The sequence below is a fragment of the Castanea sativa genome, chromosome 2, assembly GCF_040712315.1.
Source record: "Castanea sativa cultivar Marrone di Chiusa Pesio chromosome 2, ASM4071231v1".
NCBI lineage: Eukaryota > Viridiplantae > Streptophyta > Magnoliopsida > Fagales > Fagaceae > Castanea > Castanea sativa.
The window spans coordinates 1,366,938-1,388,545 of NC_134014.1; the positions used below are offsets into that span (position 1 = coordinate 1,366,938).

The following is a 21,608-nucleotide window of genomic DNA, read 5'->3' on the forward strand; positions in this document are numbered from 1 at the left end:
TTTTAAAGTTGATTTTGCCAGATTTTGTACTTGTGGGTCCTGTGAACAGTGCATGGGACCTAGGAAAAAAAATGCAGACGCGCAAAACGTGTAACTTGAAACTATCCAAACTCACACTTTGTGTTCCACTAATCATAACTTGTCATGTATTGATTTTTTTTCCATTTTAAACTTCAGTTATTTTATAAGGAAAATAAAATCAATACATGGCAAGTTGTGATTGATGGAACATGATAAGTTGTAATTGGTATAAAGGATATGTATTTGTAATTAATAGTAGCCAGAATAACATGGATAATCTATGGAATATGATATATACATAAAAGTTAAATGCAAATCTCAAATTTCTAAATGGGGAAGAAAATATTGATGGTTGGATTTTATTGCATACAGCATCAAAAGAACTCTGCCAGTGGTTGGAGAAGTTTGGTTCACAGTCTGATGGTTCCTTAAATTCCCATTTCTGGCACATATCAAATGCAACCCTCCCCATCAACTTGTTGAAACCATTGCAACCAATCCCATATAGATCATAAGCATTCTATACCCTTTATAAATCTCTACTATCCATGGTACAAGATTTTCATCTATGAGTGACACAAATGAAACCATTAAAAAAAAAAAAAACACCTATGCATATATGATAGAATTTCAATTTATAACACTCGCAGAAAGACTGGCTCTAATACTATAAAATAATAAAATATTATTGAATTGTTGTAGGAAAAACTAGGTTAGGTATAAGGCTCAATGTTTATAATGAGAATAATTCTAAATTAACGCTGGCTACATGTATTAAAGTTAAGATCCTAGCTAACTGGGATTTAAGGTAGTTTTTAATTTGGTAGGTGTGTTTAAATAACAGTTTTCAGTTTTTTTTTTTTTTTATAAATACGTGTGGGTGAAAAAGTATGTGGAAATACATGTAATGTTGTTTAAAAACTGAAAATGTACCAAACATGTGTTAGATAAATAAATGATACACGTCGTTCTCGCATATATTGATTTAAAATTGTTTTAGCCAGTGATCATAAGAGTTAGTGCTTACTATTGACTCAAAAAAAAGAAAAAGAAAAGAGAGAGAGAGAGAGAGAGAGAGAGAGAGAGAGAGAGGGAATTAGTGCCTATTGGTGGGAAGTAAAAAAAAAAAAAAAATCTGAGGATATTTCTTCATATCAAATGATTAAATGATGTTGAAAGTTTTTATAACTCAATGCTATTAACTCTATTGACTAGTCTCTTTTATGAGAATAAATATAATTCAAATCTTCATTCTTCACTTGTTGAAATAATTGAATTATTGGTATTAAAAGTTATTCCTTTTGTTATTCAGTTGTTCGAACTATTTCCTTTCTAAACCTCCAAACACTTTGTGCATGAGAAGATGCTGATTAAGCTATAAGGTTCTTGGCCCCCCTTTCACTTATTGTAAAAATTGAATTATATAATAAAAAAAACAATTAAATTAAAATATCAAAAAAATAAAAAAATTCAGCAAATGTGTTATTTTTCTTTTAATATTATTTTTTTGAGAAAAAGGTAAGGAAGTTTTATTAGCGTAAATCAATTTGGAATACATTCTCGAAATCAAATGGTAGGTCTTCTATCCAAACATCTAACCCTACTACAAATGAAACTGCTCTTCGCACAAGGGCATGAACTAAACAATTGCCCTCCGTCTTAACATGCTTAAAAGTAAACCAAAAACCAAAAGTTTGGATAGAAGATGTGTTTGTTAGGTACAAAGGAAAATAATAATCCTATAAAACAACTACAGAGGATTTGTTAGGTAAGAAGATTAGTGGATCAAATAAACCTGGGTATTGTAAAGTAGGATTCACTTTGGTTGTTCTAAGAATAAACTAGGACTAGATTGATTGATTTTAAGAATCAATTAGAACTAGATTGATTGATTTCCCTCAACAGAAACATGTCCCACTCCACAATTGGAAAAACAAAATAAAATCAATATATATCTATATCTATCTATCTATATATATAATAACAGAAGCTAAGAGAAAGTGGGTTCCTATAATTAATCAGGTGCTGGAAAATAGGAAAAGTGTCTATCTAAAATTCAAACATGTTTTACTTTAAAAAGCGATACATTACATTTTTTGGTAATGCTAAAACACCGCTTCAAAGCTACAAATTATAATTTTTCACTGCGTTAAAACACTTTTTGGGAGCCCGGTATAAAAGGAAACTAACCGCTTAAAAAAAAAAAAAAAACTTGCTCCATGGTGATAGAAATAGAGAGGCGATGAGACCTGGAGAAAGAAATAGAGAAAGAGGCAGAGTTAGAGACATCTCAGGCCAGTACCACTGTCGGACTCTGACCACCAAAATTCTTGCTTCCCTCAACTAGCGATGCACTGTTACAGAGTGAGTTTTCTTTTTTTGCTTTCTTTGTTTTTCGATTTTTTTTATAAATTTTTATAAGTAAAAACCTAAATCTGTGATAACTATAATTTATGTTTACTGCAATTTGGGTCGCTCACCAGACTTAGACCGCTGGAACTGCAAGCACACAGAAAGAAATCGTCAAGCCATACATCCGCCACCCAGATCGTCGAAACCGGCTCCGGTCTTTTTTCTTTCCATTTTTTAGATTTGGGTATGAAATGTTACTTCAATTGATTTTTTTTTTTGTTGAATGGGTTTAGATTTGATTCATTTTTGTTTTGGGATTTTGGGTTTTCTATCAAAATGTTTGTTTCCTCAATTTTAGATATTTGCTTTTGTTTTGTTTTTTGTTTTCTGTTTCATTGAGATTATTGAAACTCTTCCCCTGTTCGTTCTCTGGCCGTTTCGTTTCTGCAACTCCATACACACAAGGTCAGTATAGCTTTGTTAATTTTGCTATTTCGGATACTAAATCTGTGTAGTTTACCAAATTTGGCCCACTTTCGTTCCATTTATGTTTTCCGTTTCAAAACAACAGACATAGGGAATGGAAAATCCAAAATCACAAACCAATCTTACCTCTTCAAAAATTGAAAAGAACCCTTTTCTTTTATCAAGGAACAATAGCATCTCTTACAATCTGACCCATTTTGTAACTATCAAATTCTCCCATTTGATCAGACACACATGGATAAACCCTTTCCTCCATCAAATTCCTTACGCATATTTATTCCTTATTAATTGTTGTTGCTCTCTATCAATTGGTAAGCCCTATATCTTCTCTAAATTTCATTGACTTCCTATGCATTTCATGCATCAAAGTAAGGTATTTCCATGCTCATGCATAATGATTAATTTAGCATTAGTCAAAAACTTGGGTTAGCAGATTTTCATATGAATGTTAGGATTGTGAAAGGGAAGTTTGTCCTACCCATTGCATTTGGGTGTAAAAATTTGACAGAATCAAAATATGCTGTTGTTTTTTACAGTAGCAGGTTTAATTATGCACTTGAAGTGTTCAATAAAATGCCTAAAAGATGCAAGGTTGGTTTTTATTGGGATGCTTTGGTCTCAAATTAACGTCTCTATTTTTTTGTTTTGAGAATTTTTCCAAAGTGAAATTTTGAGCAGAAACAAACAAATAAATAGCAAATAGTTTGTTAAATAAATGTGTTACTGCATATTAAGGGATTATTTACTTAATATGGTTGTGTGATTATTTACTTTTTGATAGTTTGTTTGGCATGTGTCTATCTTTCATCTCTCTTCTGTCATTTTAAAAAACCTTCTTACCCTTTCCTTTTTTGTTGAAATTCAGATTCGCTGAGTTTTTCCTATCAAGTACTAATAATTCATTAATATGCCAAATTTTCGAGGGCCTCAATTACATTTTCACTTATCAGTAATTTTGTATATTCAATGACATTTTTTTCCTCACGTGCTAATGTAGATCTATCATCTCGGCTCTGGCTTATAAGACAGTTGGTAGCTATTCAAGAAGAGCTACTTGATTAAATAGAAGGGTCAGGCCAGCCTAATTTTCCTTCGTTGCTTTCATTTAAATTTGTATCTCTTTATCATTTGTTAATATTTGATTAAAAAAAACTTTAAATAAAAACAGTTTAAAAAAGATGGGTTTAGTATTTTTCTTTGAATTCTTTGGTCTCAAAATATCATCATTACTATTTTTTTTTAAAGCACTGGGAGTATCACCCTATTGAAAATAGATGTGTTTACAAAAGGCCTAGGAGAAGATAGAACTATGAGAAATTTAGAAAATATAGCTACTGATGGAAGAGAAAACTAATTGCCATTAACACGTTACCATCAGATTGTCGGAACTACCATCGGTAAAGGTTTGCTTTTCTTTCTTTCTTAGATCTGGGTATGAGATTGGTTGGATTGAATTTATTTAGGTATTTGGATTACACTAGGTTTTGATTTTTGATTTTTTTTTTTTTGGGTTTTCACCGTAAAGAAACAGGATTTTTTTTAGATTACAGAATCACTAAAAAATATTGGTTTTAGTTTGGGTACTTCTATTTCTAATCTTAACCAAATTTTTGTGATTAAATAAGTATAGGATTGAATGTTGCATTTGATATTTTTTTTTTTAGGTTTTTTTGCCGTATACCCATAATCAGTAAAGTTTTTGTTTTTTTTTTTTTCCTTTTCTTTTTCAAATCTGGGGTTTGAATATGATTTAGGTTTGGATTTTTTGGTTCGATTGCTTTAGATTTAGTTATTTGAGTTAAAAAATTAAAATGCAATTGGAACTCGAAAGGCTTGAGATATAGAGATAGGAGAGACAGTGTTCATAGGGCGCCAAGAGATAAATATTTAAGGCCGGCCAAAACCATTAACTTTTCCTCTACCATCCATTCCCTTGCCAATCTTAGACCACCGGAACCACAATCACAAATAGAAACAATTTGTAAGGCGCACAACGGAATGAGAGAGACTCAAAGTTCTAAGGGAAAAAAAAATCAACTTTGATTCTTATTTTTCAGATTTGTATATATATATATATATATATATATATATATATTTTGTTAATGCTATTTTTCTCTTCTTGCTTTCTTCTTATTCTCTGAATTATATTTGGTTTTCCTTTTCTTTCTTCTTACTTTTTCTTTTTTCTCTGCAGCCGTTCTATGGCATTTTCTGTTGAAATGTTGAACTGCAATTGCTGTTAAAAACTGTTTCAGTATCAAACATGAAAAATTTGGGGATTTTAGAATAACGACATAGATATTTGAGATTATAAAGTAGAGAGAAAAATTAGAGTCTTCACACAGTCAAATTGCCGAAATCGTTACCTGTAAAGTTCTTTTTTTAATTTTTAAAATCTTTGAAATACTTTGTTTGATAGGAGCACATTGCATTAGAAGAAATTTTTGAAGAACGAAGTGGATTTTCAACAGAAAATGCTAAAGCGATGGTACAAATTCAGTGGCTATGGCCAAGAGAAGAAGTAAGATTGATCTTTATTTGTCCAATTTTGAATACTTGGCACTGATTATTTACCAGTGGAAATGATATGAACTTTTTTTTCTCCTCAAAATTCTTAATGCATATAACAGTGAAAGCCAATTTTGGATTCATAAACAAGCTTGGAGTTGATTGGTGGTGCTTCCATGACAAGGATATACCCCTTGATGGCAAACCCTAGCGGTGAGTCATCTTTTAGGTCATTGTGCTAATAGAAGGTGAAATTCCTGTTGCTTACTTATTTTAATCAATGGAATCAGAAGCAGATGTGAAAATTTTGATATTTTGTTGTTTCTAATTTTTTTTAATAATATTCAGCTTTTTTTTTAATAGAATTTAAGAATCTCCCACAAAACCAGTCATTTGGCATTGTTATCTTTGTACAAGGAAAGTGACGCAAACATGGATGAAGTAGTGGCCCTTGCCAAGAAGCTTCAGGTAATTTTATATGAATTGTCTTTGGATTTAAATTTTTGGTGGTGGGGGAATTCTTTGTACTTTTGGAGCTTCTGGGTATATATAGATGTTATACTTGGTTCAAATTTTGTGTGTATTTGACAATGCATGTGTCATTCTCAATTTTTGTGAAGTTTTGGTAGGAATGAGCTTTGGCACAAATGGTACTTCCTTCCCCCAAGTTGTAGGGTGAGATCATGGATTTTAAAACCTATTGGGTGTTTGTGTAACTCAACAATAAGTTTGTTTTTTTTGGTTATTCAAAGTTTTTATAAGAAAACAGATTTGTTATTTAAAGTTTGGTTTTTGTTAATTGTTTACTTGGGTTGTAGTTTATAAATGTGTTATCTTTGGGATGTTGTTAGTTGAAAATGGGAGTTTTTTGGGGTCAATGTTCCAATGGAGTCTGCTTTTTGGTTAGTGAATGTGTTGTTTGTTTTACTGGATGCCTAATTATGACATGCTAAAGGAGGAAATTTTTATATTTGTAGAATGCATGCTTGTTTTCCCATTAAGTTTGTAAATGGACTCCTTTCCCCCTCTCTGTCTGCACATGGGGTTCTATCCCCATACTTAGTTCTTAGTAATAAACCTTTAATTCTTCTTCTTTTGATTTATGTAGATAATCCTTTATATATATATATATATATATATATATATATATATATATATATATATATATATATAATTTTCTAGGCTGCTGCAAAGTACGAACATCGGAGAGAGAACTTTTTCAATGAGCTGGAGATTGTCTTTGCTGATGTGGTATGGATATATCGATCATCATCATCATCATCATACATAAATACATACATATATGCATTTAAAATCACAGTAAGCTTGGCTTACATCACTGCTTGGTATTGGGCATGATCTGGAAGAGAAACCTTGGTGTATGATAATTGTCAACATTATAGCATTACTTGAAAATTTTGAGTATATTAAAAACGAAGTTCAGTTTTTGAACCCATTTATAAAGAACTAGAGTTTTTATTTATTTTATTTTATTATTATTATTTTTTTTTAATAATTTATAAAGGTTTAAATCAATTCCCCCCCCCCCCCCTTTCTTCCCCCTTTTCCATCTAAATTTATTAGAATCTGATAGTTATAGGTAACCAAAGCTGAGAACATATGGAGTTTAACTTTAGTCTTATTTGATTTCCCAAAAATTGATCAATAACTTGCTGAGATGGGGGAGACTCCAGTGCAATTTGTTCGTGTAATCATGTGTAGTGAATTGTGGATATAAATCAAACTTTTACTTCCTATATTAAATTTTAATTGAAATAGCTTTATAGTCTCAATAAGGATCAAGAACGCCCTGACTCTCTTGAGGCTCAAATATCCACACATTTCCTTTTTCTTGATTTTATCAATTTGAGTACTCATTGACCAACTAAAAACCTTAATAATTTAAGTATATGAATTGTGGCATTAAACCATGTGCTATTTTTGTCATATCCTGGAAAAGAAACCAAGCATACCCAACCTTCAATGACCTGTGAAGCTTAATCCTGTGTTTTCCTGCCAAGTAGAAGCAAGTTAAGGTGGAAAATTAAATTTTATGATGCATACATTGATGTAAACATTTTTGTTATTGTCAACCCTTTAATTTCTTGGACCCGTTTGGGCTTATAGTTGTCAATCGGACTCAAATTAGAGTTGTGAATGGGATTTACATTACTTTGATTCAAAAGAACAAAATCAAGCCCTCTCTCAAAACTCTTTTTAAAAAACAGAGAATGCCAAGAAGAAACCTGCACTTGACCATAAATTAGTACTCAAAATAGCTAAATTGAGATTCAGTGACTGATAGAAGTCAGTTCTTTACATGGCAGGAAGAAAAAGAGAAAGAAAGTCATGCCCCCGTCAGACATCCAATTTATCTACTTTTTTCCTTTCTCTGCTTTCTACAAATCCTTTGGAGATTGGTACCCCTCTCCTGGCTTATTAGATATTTACTGAATAACCTGCTTCACAGTGAGCATAAAGCATTTTTGTAAATCAGTATCACAAAAAATAGTGTCATCTCCTCATACATTCAATTGTTCTTCTTCCACGTGTTCACAAAAAATAAAATAAAGGTATCAATGGTTGAGTTCTTAACTGAAATCTCTTATCTATGTATATGAACTGTGTTTTGAAGCATATTTGAATGCCAAATGTTTGTTGAAATGAGTGATAAATGAGTGATAGAAAATCTAATAGCCTATGTGCAAATAAATATTAGCTACAACACATTGCCAAACCATTTAGACCAACTTTATAGCAATTCATTATTGTTGTCTCTTTTACTTTCCACAAAGTTTTATGCTTAGAGCTTTAACATAATATGTAATTCATATCTATGAGAAATACCTAATTCGAGGCAACTGGCCTCCAAGAATGAGAAATAAGATTTAGAGAGAATAGAGAAGATTAGGAGAGAACCGTTGCTTATTTCATTCAACGGTCCTTACAATCACCACTCAAGCAAACCACTAATATCCAATTTTCTTGAGTATTCAAAGCTATTCCAAGTAAAGCCATATATGTTGCATTCTAACAACCTATATATCTAACTAACTGACAGCAACTAACAGATGTTAACAGCTTTTATGGTAAAAGACTAACAACTCCCTAACTCTAATGCAGCGGGTTAGGACAAGTGTACGTTAGGCAACATCAACAATAACAGCTATGGCAGCAAGTCAACTTTAGCAGCAACATCACAGGTGTTGCTTGATGACTCTTAACATATACTATATTGTTAAGTAATAAAATAGTTTACTATATTTTAATATACAAGTTACAAGGAAATTTATAATGCATGGGTTAAATATGATCTGTCATGATTTATTATTGCATAATATTTTCCTTGAGTTTGGCAATGATTTGATTTGATGCAATGATTTTCTCTGTTTGGGTTTTTACCAGAATGAGACCGATTTTCAGAATTTATGATGGCTGAACCAATGCTCATGACTGGTGGCAATAATGCTCAACATAAGTTGCTGCATAACTCATGTTGGTGGTGCTGCTGGAGGTTTAAGTAGCTGCATAATTGTTGGTGTTGTTGTTGCTTAAAGTCAAATTCCTTTTTCAGACACTATATGCTTAAATATACTACATTATTTAAGTTTGAATGTATGCCGTGGAAGTATCATAACTAAGTTTATGTCGAATGCAAAGCTCATAATTAAAATGTAAAATGTTCCAGCGCATTGCGCGAGTTAAACACTAGTACATATAAAAGCAGAGACCTCATGTGAGAGTACATGAGGTCCTGCCACATGGCACTCTAATATTGCATTTAACTTTTTTTTACCTTTTTTTCATTAAGTTTTTTTAACCGTTACCCAATAGATCATAGTAACTTCTTTTTACTGTCTTGCCACATGGCACTCTAATATTGCATTTAACTTTTTTTACCTTTTTTCATTAAGTTTTTTTAACCATTACCCAATAGATCATAGTAACTTATGTTTACTATTGTATAAATTTAGCATTTTTTACCTCTTTTTATTAAGTTTTTTTTTATTGTTACCAATTGATCATAGTAACTTCTTTTTACTATTATATAAAATATGGGTTGTTCTTGACAATTAGACCCATTAGACCAAAATTAATTCACTATAAAATAAACTACCTTTTAAAAGTAGACCAAACCTTATGAATAACTCAAGTCAGTTCTTACTTTACATATTATGACCCAAGTTTGACCATTTTCACATGTAAATCAAAGCAAAAACTCTTACCCTCTTACAATCTCTCTTCTTCCTCCCCCACGTATAGGTGATACTTCTAGAAAATCTCATTCTCATGAAATCATGTCTTCATTTTTCCCCAATTTCAATTCAATATACTTTTGTCTATTAATAATGTTCTATGCAATTTATGCAGACTAATTCTCTGTCATCGACCAGTGCAACAAAAGTATATATAAATTTTAAGATCCCTGAGGTTGCTGAAATAATTGACAAGTGCATATTTCTAAAATTTATAATAATAAAAAAGTCTAATAAATATCATATACGATCTCACAAAATGCCATTAACTTAATATTTTCTCTAAAAAAATTCAATGATAGGAATGGTAAAAAACATGATCCTATACAAGAAATACTAAAATTACATGCAATAAAATTTTCATAGGAGGATTTATCTTTAAATATTATAAAGACAATAGTAAAGATAAAATGCATTGAATGAGATCCTACGAAACAGGTTTGTTAATCATTTCAATTTATACTCATCATTTATGTAAAAAAAAATAATCATACATTATATTATTTACATTAAAAAAATAATACATATTAATTTCAAAGTCCATTGCAAGATGTAAACTATTAGGGTATTGCAATAATAAGTAATATTGATACAACAATATGTTGATATTACATTTTATGCGTACTTTGTGAAATGAATGTCAAACCACAAGCAAAATCATTTTGGGATGCAAAATGTGAAACAAAAATAAATCTTTCTATCCCAAAGTTAGAGGCACTCACATTAACTACATACTCTCCAAATATTTATAATATATTTATCTCACTATAACTACTATATATATACAATTGCAAACTACTTCAGATACATGATTCAAATTGAAGTTTTTGATGCAACTATCAAAACAAATTTTGTGATATTTGATTGAGATGCCGAGAAAATCCTAATTGAATTTACAAGATATTTTGTTGAAAAATAAACTGAAGTACAACTTATTTAAATTATTGTAAAAAGTATTGATATTGGAGAACGAATTCCACGTGAGTTGAAAAAAATATTAGGAAAAAAATGGATTTCTCTACTTCATTTGAATGAATTCAATCTAAAGGATAGTTTGAAAATTACATAGTTGCTAAGATTTTTTATGCACTCTCAAATGATAAAAAGGTATGGAAGAAAAAAAAAACACATTTTAATATGCTATATTAATTCTTTTTTCTGCACTATTTCAAAATTAACAAAAATAAAAAATAAAAATATTTACAAAAAACTGTAACATCATTAAAATTTAATATAAATGGAAATACTATGAAAAATCTTAGTAACAAAGTCCAAATTTTGTAAGATCCAATTAAGAATCTCTCGATGCCAATTCATTAGTGAGTAACACAAATGATGCAACAAAAGGAAAAAAAATGATAAAAGCTCAAAAATTGAACAAATATGTACGGACTAAACTTCAAACGTTGAAGATAAAGAAACTGATGATGATAACAAGCATCACCATACCTTAATAACAAAGATTGAAAGAAAAAAAATCGTAATAAAACTTTTTATTACATCATATAATAAAAATCAATAATATAGAATGAATTAATATGCTTTTATTAACTTTTATTATACAATATTACTCCAAGTTGTTTTAATTATTGCTCATTACTTGAACAAAATAATTATAATAGATATATGTGAACAATTTATAATTGTTACTTTTTATAATAAACTTATTACTAACAAAATTTTATAATAAATATGCTATAATATATGTTTAATATTTTTCAAAAACAAATTTACATAAAACATTACAACAGTATCCGTGCATCGCACAAAAAACTTACTAGTTGTATTTAATTGTTGTCCCTTACAAAAATGCCATCTGGACTTTGCCGTTGACTGGGTCATAACTCATAAGCAACATGCCAAAGTAGGCAAAGTGGAGTAATAACAAACACCATAATCCTTTTTTATTGGGGTAATTACACATCATAATCCACTTAAGAGGTGTCAAGCATACTTGTATCAATAATTCACTTTTGGTCAAATTAAGCAACTCTGGCAAAACTTCCTTATATAATGGACTACTTTTCTATAATTTGCACACTTGTTCCCCTTTTTTTTCAAAACAATTATGCTTTTTTTTTTTTTTTTTAATCCTAATCTTCTGGATCTTTTGATAGACTGATGACTGATGTCCACAAAACACCCGTAAAAGTACAAACACAAAAGATCTTATATCTATCATACTACCCTATCTACTACATCTAAACTTTAAAAAAATGTTAGAAAAATTATACAAAAATTAAGGGGTCTTTTGGTATGAGATTTTAAGCAACAATTTTCAATTTTTAAACAATATTAGACGTATTTTTACACATTTTTTTCGCTCACACGTATTTTTAAAAAATACAAACAACATTACTAAAACAATGTTACCAAACGAACCCTAATACACTTTAATACAAAATAAAACGAAAAATATAATGAAACAAAATGGCCCATAAAAGAAGTATGAATAGATTGGTTAAAAGAGACCGTCAATCAATGTTAGAGACAATTTTTTTAAAATTTTTTTTTAAAATTTTGTTGAAATAACAAGTTTTGATTAATGAAACATTACTTTTACATAGATCAATCATTAAAATGTTTTTTTTTTATTATGCACAAATTATAATATAAAGCCTTATATGATGAATCGGTGTCAATGAATCTATCACTCAGGTTAATCCACTCCTCACATCACAAGTATATATAAAAATAAACTGTAATTTTTTTTTGAGGGAAAAATAAATTGTAACTAATATATATAGTACCACGCTTTTATAGACTTACCATATATTATTTTAATACACCCAATATAACTTAGTAGACCATTAAATTTTATTATACACTGATGTGGCAACCACGTCAGTTTTTGTTATTAATTAAGTGACAAAAATGACTTAAATATTAGGCGTTAATTAATTTAAAGACTAAAAATAGTAAAAATAAAATATAAAAATTAAAATATAAAAATTAAAATATAAAAAATTACAAAACATAGAGACTAAAAGTTTACGCCCATTATAAATTGTTTCTCTCTCACGTTTGTTTTATGATTTACTCATAGCTGCTCTCTGTCAATTAGTGGAGTAGTTGGTAAAGCAGAGTCCTCTCCCGCGTTCTTCTTCTCCCTCAAACGCGTGTCCTGTGTTCGTGTCAATAAATAGGGTTGTTGGCTGACCACAAAGGCTACAAAGGGATAACATCAAATAAATTAAGAGCAAAAGACAAAACAAACCCTTTCGGCCTGCTTGTATATTAAGGGTAAAAAAGTCATTACAATTACTAAACAAATAATAAAGAAAGATCCAGAAGATGCTGGACAAGTCGGTCAAGAAAAAGAGATAACATGAAATAAATTAGGAGCAAAACACAAAACAAACCCTTTCAGCCTGGTTGTATATTAAGGGTAAAAAGTCATTACAATTATTAAAAAAATAATAAAAAAAGACCCAGAAGGTGCTTGTTAGACACGGTCAAAAAAAAAAGAGGTGGACAAAAGAATCCCGCAAACAATAAAGATAGAGGAAAAAGCTGGTGGACAAAGCTCAATTACAAGTTGATGAAAATGACAAAACAAAGACAGCAGCAATAAACACAAAACAAACACAGAAACAATAAACAAATAGCACGCATGGTGCTCGACAAAAGCACTGCTCACCAGGTGCATTCGCTCTTTTTAATATAGATAATAGAAGTAAGAATACAAAACTATTATGTTCTGTCATTTATTTCCACTCTTTAGTTTCCTGAAAATTGAAGAAGTGTGGGACTGCTTTTATACATGAAAGGCTCTTTTTTCAAAGCGTTCACACCCTTTCCCAAATGTTCTTCGATGGAAAACCGAAGACCCGTGATACTTAACATTGCTGTTGTCAAACAAATGCCAAATGCCAACTCACAATTCCTTTACATACACCCACACCCACTCTCACTCTAAAACTTTCTTCTATTATTTAACTCCAAATTTCCATTTCGATTTGATCTCTCTGTCTGATTCAATTCACTCCTTTTATCAATTTCGCAATCAAACATTGATTCAGAGCATTTCAATCAAGTCTGAGCCTCACAGAACCGGGGCTCTTCTGGTGCAAGACTCAATCTTCAAAACCGTGATCCTACTGTCAAAAAGGTGTAGTTCATCAAAAGGTATAGTTCTCCCCTTTCTTTTAATTCCCCCACTTTATCAAATCTCTGATCTTCTCGATCTTTTGCTTATAGATCCCAATGGTTTTCCTGACCAACGAAGGAGCCTCCTCCTCTTCTTCCACTTGTCTAAAGAAGTATGATGTCTTTTTGAGCTTTAGAGGTGAAGATACCCGTACAGGTTTTACTACCTATTTATATAAGGCTTTGGAACAAAAAGGCATTAACACCTTTATGGACGATAAGCTTCTGAGGGGAGAAGAAATTTCTGCGGAACTTCTCAAAACAATCGAAGAGTCCATGATTTTAGTTATTGTGTTTTCTAAAAACTATGCAGGGTCCAAATGGTGTTTGGACGAACTTGTTAAGATTGTTGAGTGTTGGAAAAATGACCAAATAGTTTTACTTCGACCGATTTTTTATAACGTAGAACCAAGTGAAGTACGTAATCAATTGGGAAACTTTAAGATAGCGCTAGCTAACCATGAAAAGGAGTTCAAGGAGAAGGGAAACTTTGGGATAGCGCTAGCTAACCATGAAAAGGAGTTCAAGGAGAAGATGCAGAGATGGAGGGAAGCCCTATGTAAAGCAGCTAATGTGTCCGGATCACATTATCAGAAAGGGTATGTATATTTTTTTCCTTTTTTTCTATTTGAGAAAGATATTTATCTAATTGTTGATACAATGATTCATGCTTTTATACTTCTAATGGTTTACCAAAACCACTACATGCAAAAGTATGAAAATATTTTTTGATCATATCATTTGGTAGGAAGATAGTTAGCCTACAAAGGTGAAGTTGAAAAATTTTAAACTTTCTAGTTAAGAGTTTCACCCATATATATATATATATATATATATATATATATATATATATATATATATATATATATTCCAAAATTTTGTTGATTATTTCTTTCCAACATTGGTAGTGGACAACGGTGGCTCTAAATTTTTTTTTTAAGAAACTTAAATTATGCAAAATCTAATTTTAAAAAAAGAACTTGAATATATTATCAACCAAACCAAAAAAGAAAAAAAAAACCACTCAAAAACATGAAATTTTACAATTTTTTTTTACAAATTTTTATATCTTAAAATCTTCATTATTAATACTATTAGCTTCATTATTAGTTCTAAGATTAATTATTATTATTGTTAAGTGAAATAGAATACAATACACTTAGAGCAACAGGAATCCGAGTACAATACCATCAATTAAACAAACAAATAAAAAGCACAATTATGAAATTTATATATAAAATAATATAACATAAAGTTCACAATAGTATTTTATAAGCTAGTGCCTATAACTACTACACATACTGATTTTTTCTGTTATTGAACAACACGTGTAGTGATCTTAGGTCACTGATTTTTCAAAAATATCAATTAATAAAATATAATATACACTTATTATAATAAACAAGAGTCAAAATAAGAGTCAAGAGTCAAAACAAGAGTCACTGATTTTTCAAATAATAAACAAGAGTCAAAATCAAACTTTAAGTATAAAACTTACATTGAACACAGGCAGCACTACAACATTAGTCATGTAAATGATTATCAAGTTCCTGATCCAAATCTTAGTATATTAAAATCCTACATCATTAAGACGTTTTAAATCTCTCTAGGATCTATACTAAAGTGGGATTTGTGTAGGATCCCGGTCCAGATCTTAGATTTCTATAAGATCGCAATCCTATAATGATACCAAAGATCTTGTGCTATTAAGGAAAATTCAAAAAAAAAATTTTTGTTTATTGTCAGCCTCCAAATGGAGCCTAAAGGCCCCAAACTGATAAAAAAAAAAAAGATCAACTTAGTAGCCCTTGCCTAGATTTATATTTTAAAAAAATTAAAACGTAAAAAAAAAAAAAAAAACTCTTCACCTCACCCTAACCTAATCGACAAAATCATAGAAGAAAGAGACTAGAGAGTATAGGGCTAGTGCATGAAGGACTAGAGATTAGTAATGAATTTGAGTTTGATGATGCCAATGAAAGTGAAGTGAATGAACCTCCAAATGCAACATTAAGAGATTTTGATAATTATCCAATGGATGATGCGGGCCATGTGGTTTCTAACAATGTTGAGAATGTTGTTTATGATGATCAACCTTACTTTGAAAAACCTAGTCAAGATAACCAAAACTTTGGTCATGATGTTTGAGTGTGTTTGTGGTGTTGTTTGGATCATTATTATTTAGTTTATGTTAATTCTGTGAAACATTATGCATTGTTATATGTTTTGTGTTGTTTAAAGTACCTTTGTTTTATGTTTTTATAAAAATTAATTGTAAATTATAAATATAGGTTTTTTTTAGGTTTTTTAATTGGAAAGTAGGATTTTACGATCCTTGTCCCGATTCTACAATCCGATCCCCAAACCCTCTCATCGATTCTATGTGAGATCTCAATCCTAATAACCTTGGTCATATATGATAGGGCAAGAATGTATTGACCCGTAGTGATGAATTAACCAATTAATTTAGCCAAGTTAATTAATTAATCCAATTAACATGCAATAGCGTGGTAGCACAAACAAATCACCAACTAAGTTAATATGCAGCGGAAAATAAATTTAACACGGTGATTTGTTTACGAATGGGAAAAACCTCCAATGCAAAAACCCCACCAGGTGATTTTAAGGTCACCACTCCCGAAACTCCACTATCATCACAACAAGCAGTTATAAGTAAAGGAATCCCAGTACCTTATACCAACCTATAGTTGAACCCTTACCCCAATACCTAATTGGACTTGTTCTGTAGTGACAATCTCTCCATTTAATAGACGGTTCCCAGTACGTGACTAACCAATTCGATGCACGGATCCAAGTACATGACTAACCACCAACTTGAGAAAGATGTTGGCTGCAAAGTTCATCAGTTCATCACATGATAAAGATCACTAAACTCCTTGGTTACAAAACCTTTCGGCATACAAATGCAGCAGCTTCTTGAAGAGAAAAATGAACTAGGGCATATGTCTCCGGTCACAATATACTTGTGAAATTTTTTTGCACTGAGTTGCATCAACTGTGACGGCCCTTAAAATAATCTTTATATATGTTTAAGGTTGTGAGAAAAGAAAGCCTAAACATGTATCCACAGATTGGAGTGAAATCAGATTTGAAAAACTGATTTTCATAAATCTCGATAGATAGGCTATCTATCAAGAGCTGTCGAGCATCGGGCTTAAAAAATCTTTTAAACCTCGATAGATACTAGCTGTCGAGCTAGCTATCGAGTTTTAAAATCCAGCACTTCTTCACTTGATTCTTGGACCTATTTGCATGACTTTAATACTAGAATTTGAAACCTTGTTCCTTGAAGTATTAAACACATTCTAGATCTACCCAATTACAAGTAAAATACGTTTTGTCAAAGGATTAGCCAATTCTACATTTACATATGTTCCTAACATGGTTCACATATGTCCTAATAATTTCCCCCTTTGGCAATCCGTGACAAAACCACAATAAACAAATGAACATATGAGAGAAGTCATAAATCACTCAACTCATACTCACTTGTTGAATACAATAAAATCTATCCTAACACAAACTCTTGAAAAAATTTGCAAGAAGAGAGTTCATGGCAAGAAAGACTTTGACAACCTATATTTTTGATACACTTTAATCAAAATCCATCACGGCATCTTAGTGTAAAACAGAAATAAAAAATTGCATATAATAAATAAGAAGCATGTGCATAAAGAGAGAAAAGAAACAACACATGAAAAGATAGGTGAAAAAATGTAATAACAACCTATATATATATATATAAAAGAATACAAGGTTTGCTATCACAATGTAAGAACAATGTATCTCAAAAGTAAAGGAAAGAAAAGATACAAAGAGTCTTCACTACATCCCTCAAAAAGAAAACACTCTCCCTAACAAATATATCTCCTATAACTAACTCTCTCTCTATGTACGTGACTACTCTCATATCCAAAACTACTCCTTCCTTTTTGTTACGAATGACAAAGGATAAATCATTGAGAAACAGTCATCTCATCATCACTGGAAGAGCTAGCATCCTCATCCTCATCAGCAGCACCATTAGAGTCACCATTGTCGTCCTCGTCCTCAGAAGCCTCTGGAGAAGGAGAGGGAGACTCTACGAAGCTACCAAGGTGAGCCTGTCATCGTGCAATACAACTAACACGGGTGTTCATCTGATACAACTCAGTAGTAAGTGTATCAAGGCGAGCATCCATGCACTGAAGCTGCGCCATGACCGCCTCAAGGGTCGCACCACCCGCAGAAGTAGAAGGAGCGGATGTGGATGAAGCAGAAAAAACAGAAGGAGTCGATGTCTTGGTCCATGGCCGCTTCGGTTGAAGTTGGGCCTCGCTCCGTCTAACGGTAGTATTGTTTATGGCACAAATCACTAAAAAGTAAGGAGACTCGGGATGGGAGATAGACGCATGATGGAGAATCCTTATGATAGTAGAAGAAAAAATGAGCATATTATGGGCCGTCGTATCCTTATAGACATCTATAAGGGATAGTATGAAGCGAGAGGAAAAATCTATAGTGAGTCCCTCAATAAGGGATAACAAAAATCGAGCACGAGACTTAGTAATCGAATTATAGTGAGAAAAGGGATGTAGAACAAATGTCATCACCATATTCAGGAACCTTAAACCTTTAGCAAAGCCCGAGCAAGGGGTGTTTTGACGTTCACCCCAAAATGAAGGTCACGAAGTTCCTTGGTTACAAAACCTTACGGCGTACAAACGCAACAGCTTTTTAAAGAAAAAGATGAACTAGGGCATATGTCTTCGGTCACAATATGCTTGTGAAAAACTTTTGCATTGAGTTGCATTAACTGTGACGGCCCTTAAAATAATCCTTATATATGTTTAGGGTTGTGAGAAAAGAAAGCCTAAACATGTATCCACGGATTGGAGTGAAATCAGATCTGAAAAACTGATTTTCATAAATCACGATAGATAGGTTATCTGTTGAGAGTTGTTGATCGAGATTTAAAATTCAGCACTTCTTCACTTGATTCTTGGACAGATTTGCATGGTTTTAACACTAGAACTTGAAATCTTATTTCTTGAAGTATTAAACACATCCTAGATCGACCCAATTATAAGTAAAATGCGTTTTGTCTAAGGATTAGCCAATTCTACATTTACATATGTTCCTAACATTATTCATATATGTCCTAACAATATATACATAGTCATGGGGAGAGAGAGAGAGAGAGAGAACTATGCAAAGAATGGAAAAGAGTGACAAATTTATAGTAAGAGGGAATGGATAAGAATAGACAAATAAAGGAAGATGAAGGAAAAAATGAATAACAATATTAAAGTAGAGGGTAGTAGGGAGATAAAAAGGTAAGGGAAGAAGAAAGTGTAAATATTTAAAAAATAAGTGAATGTAAAAAAAATTATAGGAAAATTGGAAATAAAAAAGAAATATATATAGATATTAAAACCGACAAAGATCAATATAAAAGTCAATAATCTATTTATATATATATATATATATATATAGTAAAAAAAATAGCAATAAATAATAAATAATAATTATGTGGCGAATGACGTGGCGATGAGGTGGCGCAATAGGAGCTCAGTAGCAATAAATGCCACGCTTTAGTAATATATAGATATAGATATAGATTGGCAAATTTTTCTTTAGCTTGTAATTGGTAAGTTTGTTGTTGGGCTTCCCCCCCTCCCCCCAAAAATGATTTAAGATCGGCAATTATTAAATTTTGTTGTTGGCTTTGCTTTAAAAAAAATTAGATCAATAAATTTTATTGTTGGACTTTTTCTTTTTGTTTAAAAGGGCAAGAATATAATCAAGAGAGGCCAAATTTAATTATATTGGGCTTACTTCAATTACCTAAAAAAAATTTAGGGTGTTTACAATTTTTAAAGATACACAATATTTTAAATATGCTACCACTAGTAGTGGGTTTCCAATAAATATGATACCTCACAAGAGGAGAGTTTTCATGCAACTACTTGCTAAGATTCCGAAAGTAATCTACAAGGCATATTTTTAAAGAGAAAAAAAAAGAAAAGATTATGTTAATACTAAGAGAAATGATATATATGAAATCTACATGTACTTTATTTAAAAGCGTGTTAATTGTATCTTATGACTTACAAAACTAGATATCTTAAATTTCGTTCATCTGCTAATCTAACTCATTATATGTTATGTTTTCTTGTGCTATGTGATTGGCAGCCGCACTACATGTAAATCTGAATGTGACTTTATACAAGGAATTGTTAAAGAAATATCAAGTGCTATATGTAATCGGAGAAAATCATATGATATTGAATACCTGGTTGGAATAGATTCTCGTGTAAAGGAAATAAAGTCACTTTTAAATACTAAGTCAAATGAAGTTTGCTTTTTAGGGATTCATGGACTTCCTGGAATAGGTAAGACTACAATTGCAAACGTTGTTTATTGTATAATTGCTCGTCAATTTGAAGGAAGTTGTTTTTTGGAGAAGGTTAGAGAAAACTCTATAAATTATGGCATGATACAACTACAAAAGAAACTTCTTTCTAAGATCTTACAAGATGACTCTTATTTGATGGTAGATAGTGAATTTGAAGGAACCAATTTGATAAGGGAGAGAATTTGTTGTAAAAAGGTTCTTTTAGTTCTTGATGATGTGGATAATTCAGAACAAATAAAAAAATTGCTTGGAACATGTGATTGGTTTGCTTCAGGGAGTGTAGTCATTATAACAACAAAAGACACACATGTGCTAACCGCTCTTCCCAAAGGTCGTCTAATCTATAAGGTCAAAGAACTGGGTCAATGTGAAGCTCGTGATCTTTTTAATAGGCATGCCTTTCACCCAAATGAGCACAAGGAAGATTATTCAAAACTTGCAGAGCAGATTATATCTTATGCTACAGGACATCCACTAGCTTTGAAAGTAATGGGTTCTGATTTGCGTGAAAAAAGTATAGGTGAATGGACAAGTGCATTTGAAATGTATAAGAACAGTCAACATGAAACAATTCAAGAGAAACTCAAAATAAGTTTTATTGGATTGAATAAAAACGAAAAAGATATTTTTCTTGATATTGCATGTTTCTTTAAGGGACGCAAGAAGGATTATGTTGTAAAGATATTAGATGCTTGCGACTTATATCTAGATTCTGGTATTGAAAGGCTTATTGATAAATGTCTCATAACCGTTGACAAACATGGCACATTGGAGATGCATGACTTGCTACAACAAATGGGTAGAGAAATAGTTCAAGAAGAACCTGGAGGGCTTGAAAATCGTAGCAGAATATGGTGCCATGAGGATGCTAAGAAATTACTAACTAGAAATAAGGTATAAGTTCTTTTGCTTAACTTTTTATTTTTCCAAATATATTTTTCATTTATTTTTTCCTTTTCAATATTGAAGAAAATATATATATATATATATATTTTTTTTTTTGTTTAAACTTTTTAAAATAATTATACTTTTGTCGGATTTTGTTATGAAGTGTAACTAATTATTTGTCTTATCTAGGGGTCAGATAAAATTCGAGGCATAATGTGGTGCGAACCTAAACCAATAACAGTATCATTAAGAGCTTCAGCTTTCAAAAAGATGGAAAATCTCAAATTTCTTATTGTTAAGAATGTACAAACTTCCAAAAAACTTAAATATTTTTTCCATGAATTAAGATTGTTTGAATGGTCTGACTATAATTTTTCCTTGCCATCCGAATTTTGTCCTCCAAAACTTGTTGGACTGGAGGTGTCTTGCATTAGGTTACCAAAATTATTCGGGCAGGTATGAGTTTATTTTTTGTGAATCTTCATTACCGTAAATGTTATTTTTAAAATTAGATGAAATGATTTTTTTTT

General features: G+C 31.2%; 1 protein-coding gene, 2 long non-coding RNA genes and 1 pseudogene across 3 annotated transcripts in view; all 4 read left to right on the forward strand.

Moving 5' to 3' along the window:
* The window catches only part of LOC142624263 (TMV resistance protein N-like), a 47,610-nt pseudogene that overhangs the window by 15,437 nt on the left and 10,565 nt on the right, over positions 1-21,608 (forward strand).
* On the forward strand, positions 2,493-5,573 carry LOC142623521 (uncharacterized). The gene is made up of 4 exons (XR_012842162.1): positions 2,493-2,617; positions 3,857-3,929; positions 5,279-5,380; positions 5,490-5,573. It is a non-coding gene; the product is annotated as an uncharacterized LOC142623521 (long non-coding RNA).
* Positions 5,780-9,140, forward strand: LOC142626431 (uncharacterized). The gene is made up of 4 exons (XR_012842504.1): positions 5,780-5,835; positions 6,550-6,618; positions 8,491-8,570; positions 8,773-9,140. It is a non-coding gene; the product is annotated as an uncharacterized LOC142626431 (long non-coding RNA).
* Positions 13,325-21,608, forward strand: part of LOC142624592 (TMV resistance protein N-like) — an 81,168-nt gene continuing 72,884 nt past the window's right edge. Inside the window, exons 1-4 of the mRNA XM_075798237.1 lie at positions 13,325-13,734; positions 13,824-14,371; positions 19,968-21,084; positions 21,268-21,534. Coding sequence (XP_075654352.1) covers positions 13,830-14,371; positions 19,968-21,084; positions 21,268-21,534 — 1,926 coding nt within the window. The 5' untranslated portion in view covers positions 13,325-13,734; positions 13,824-13,829. The remainder of the gene's footprint in view (positions 13,735-13,823; positions 14,372-19,967; positions 21,085-21,267; positions 21,535-21,608) is intronic.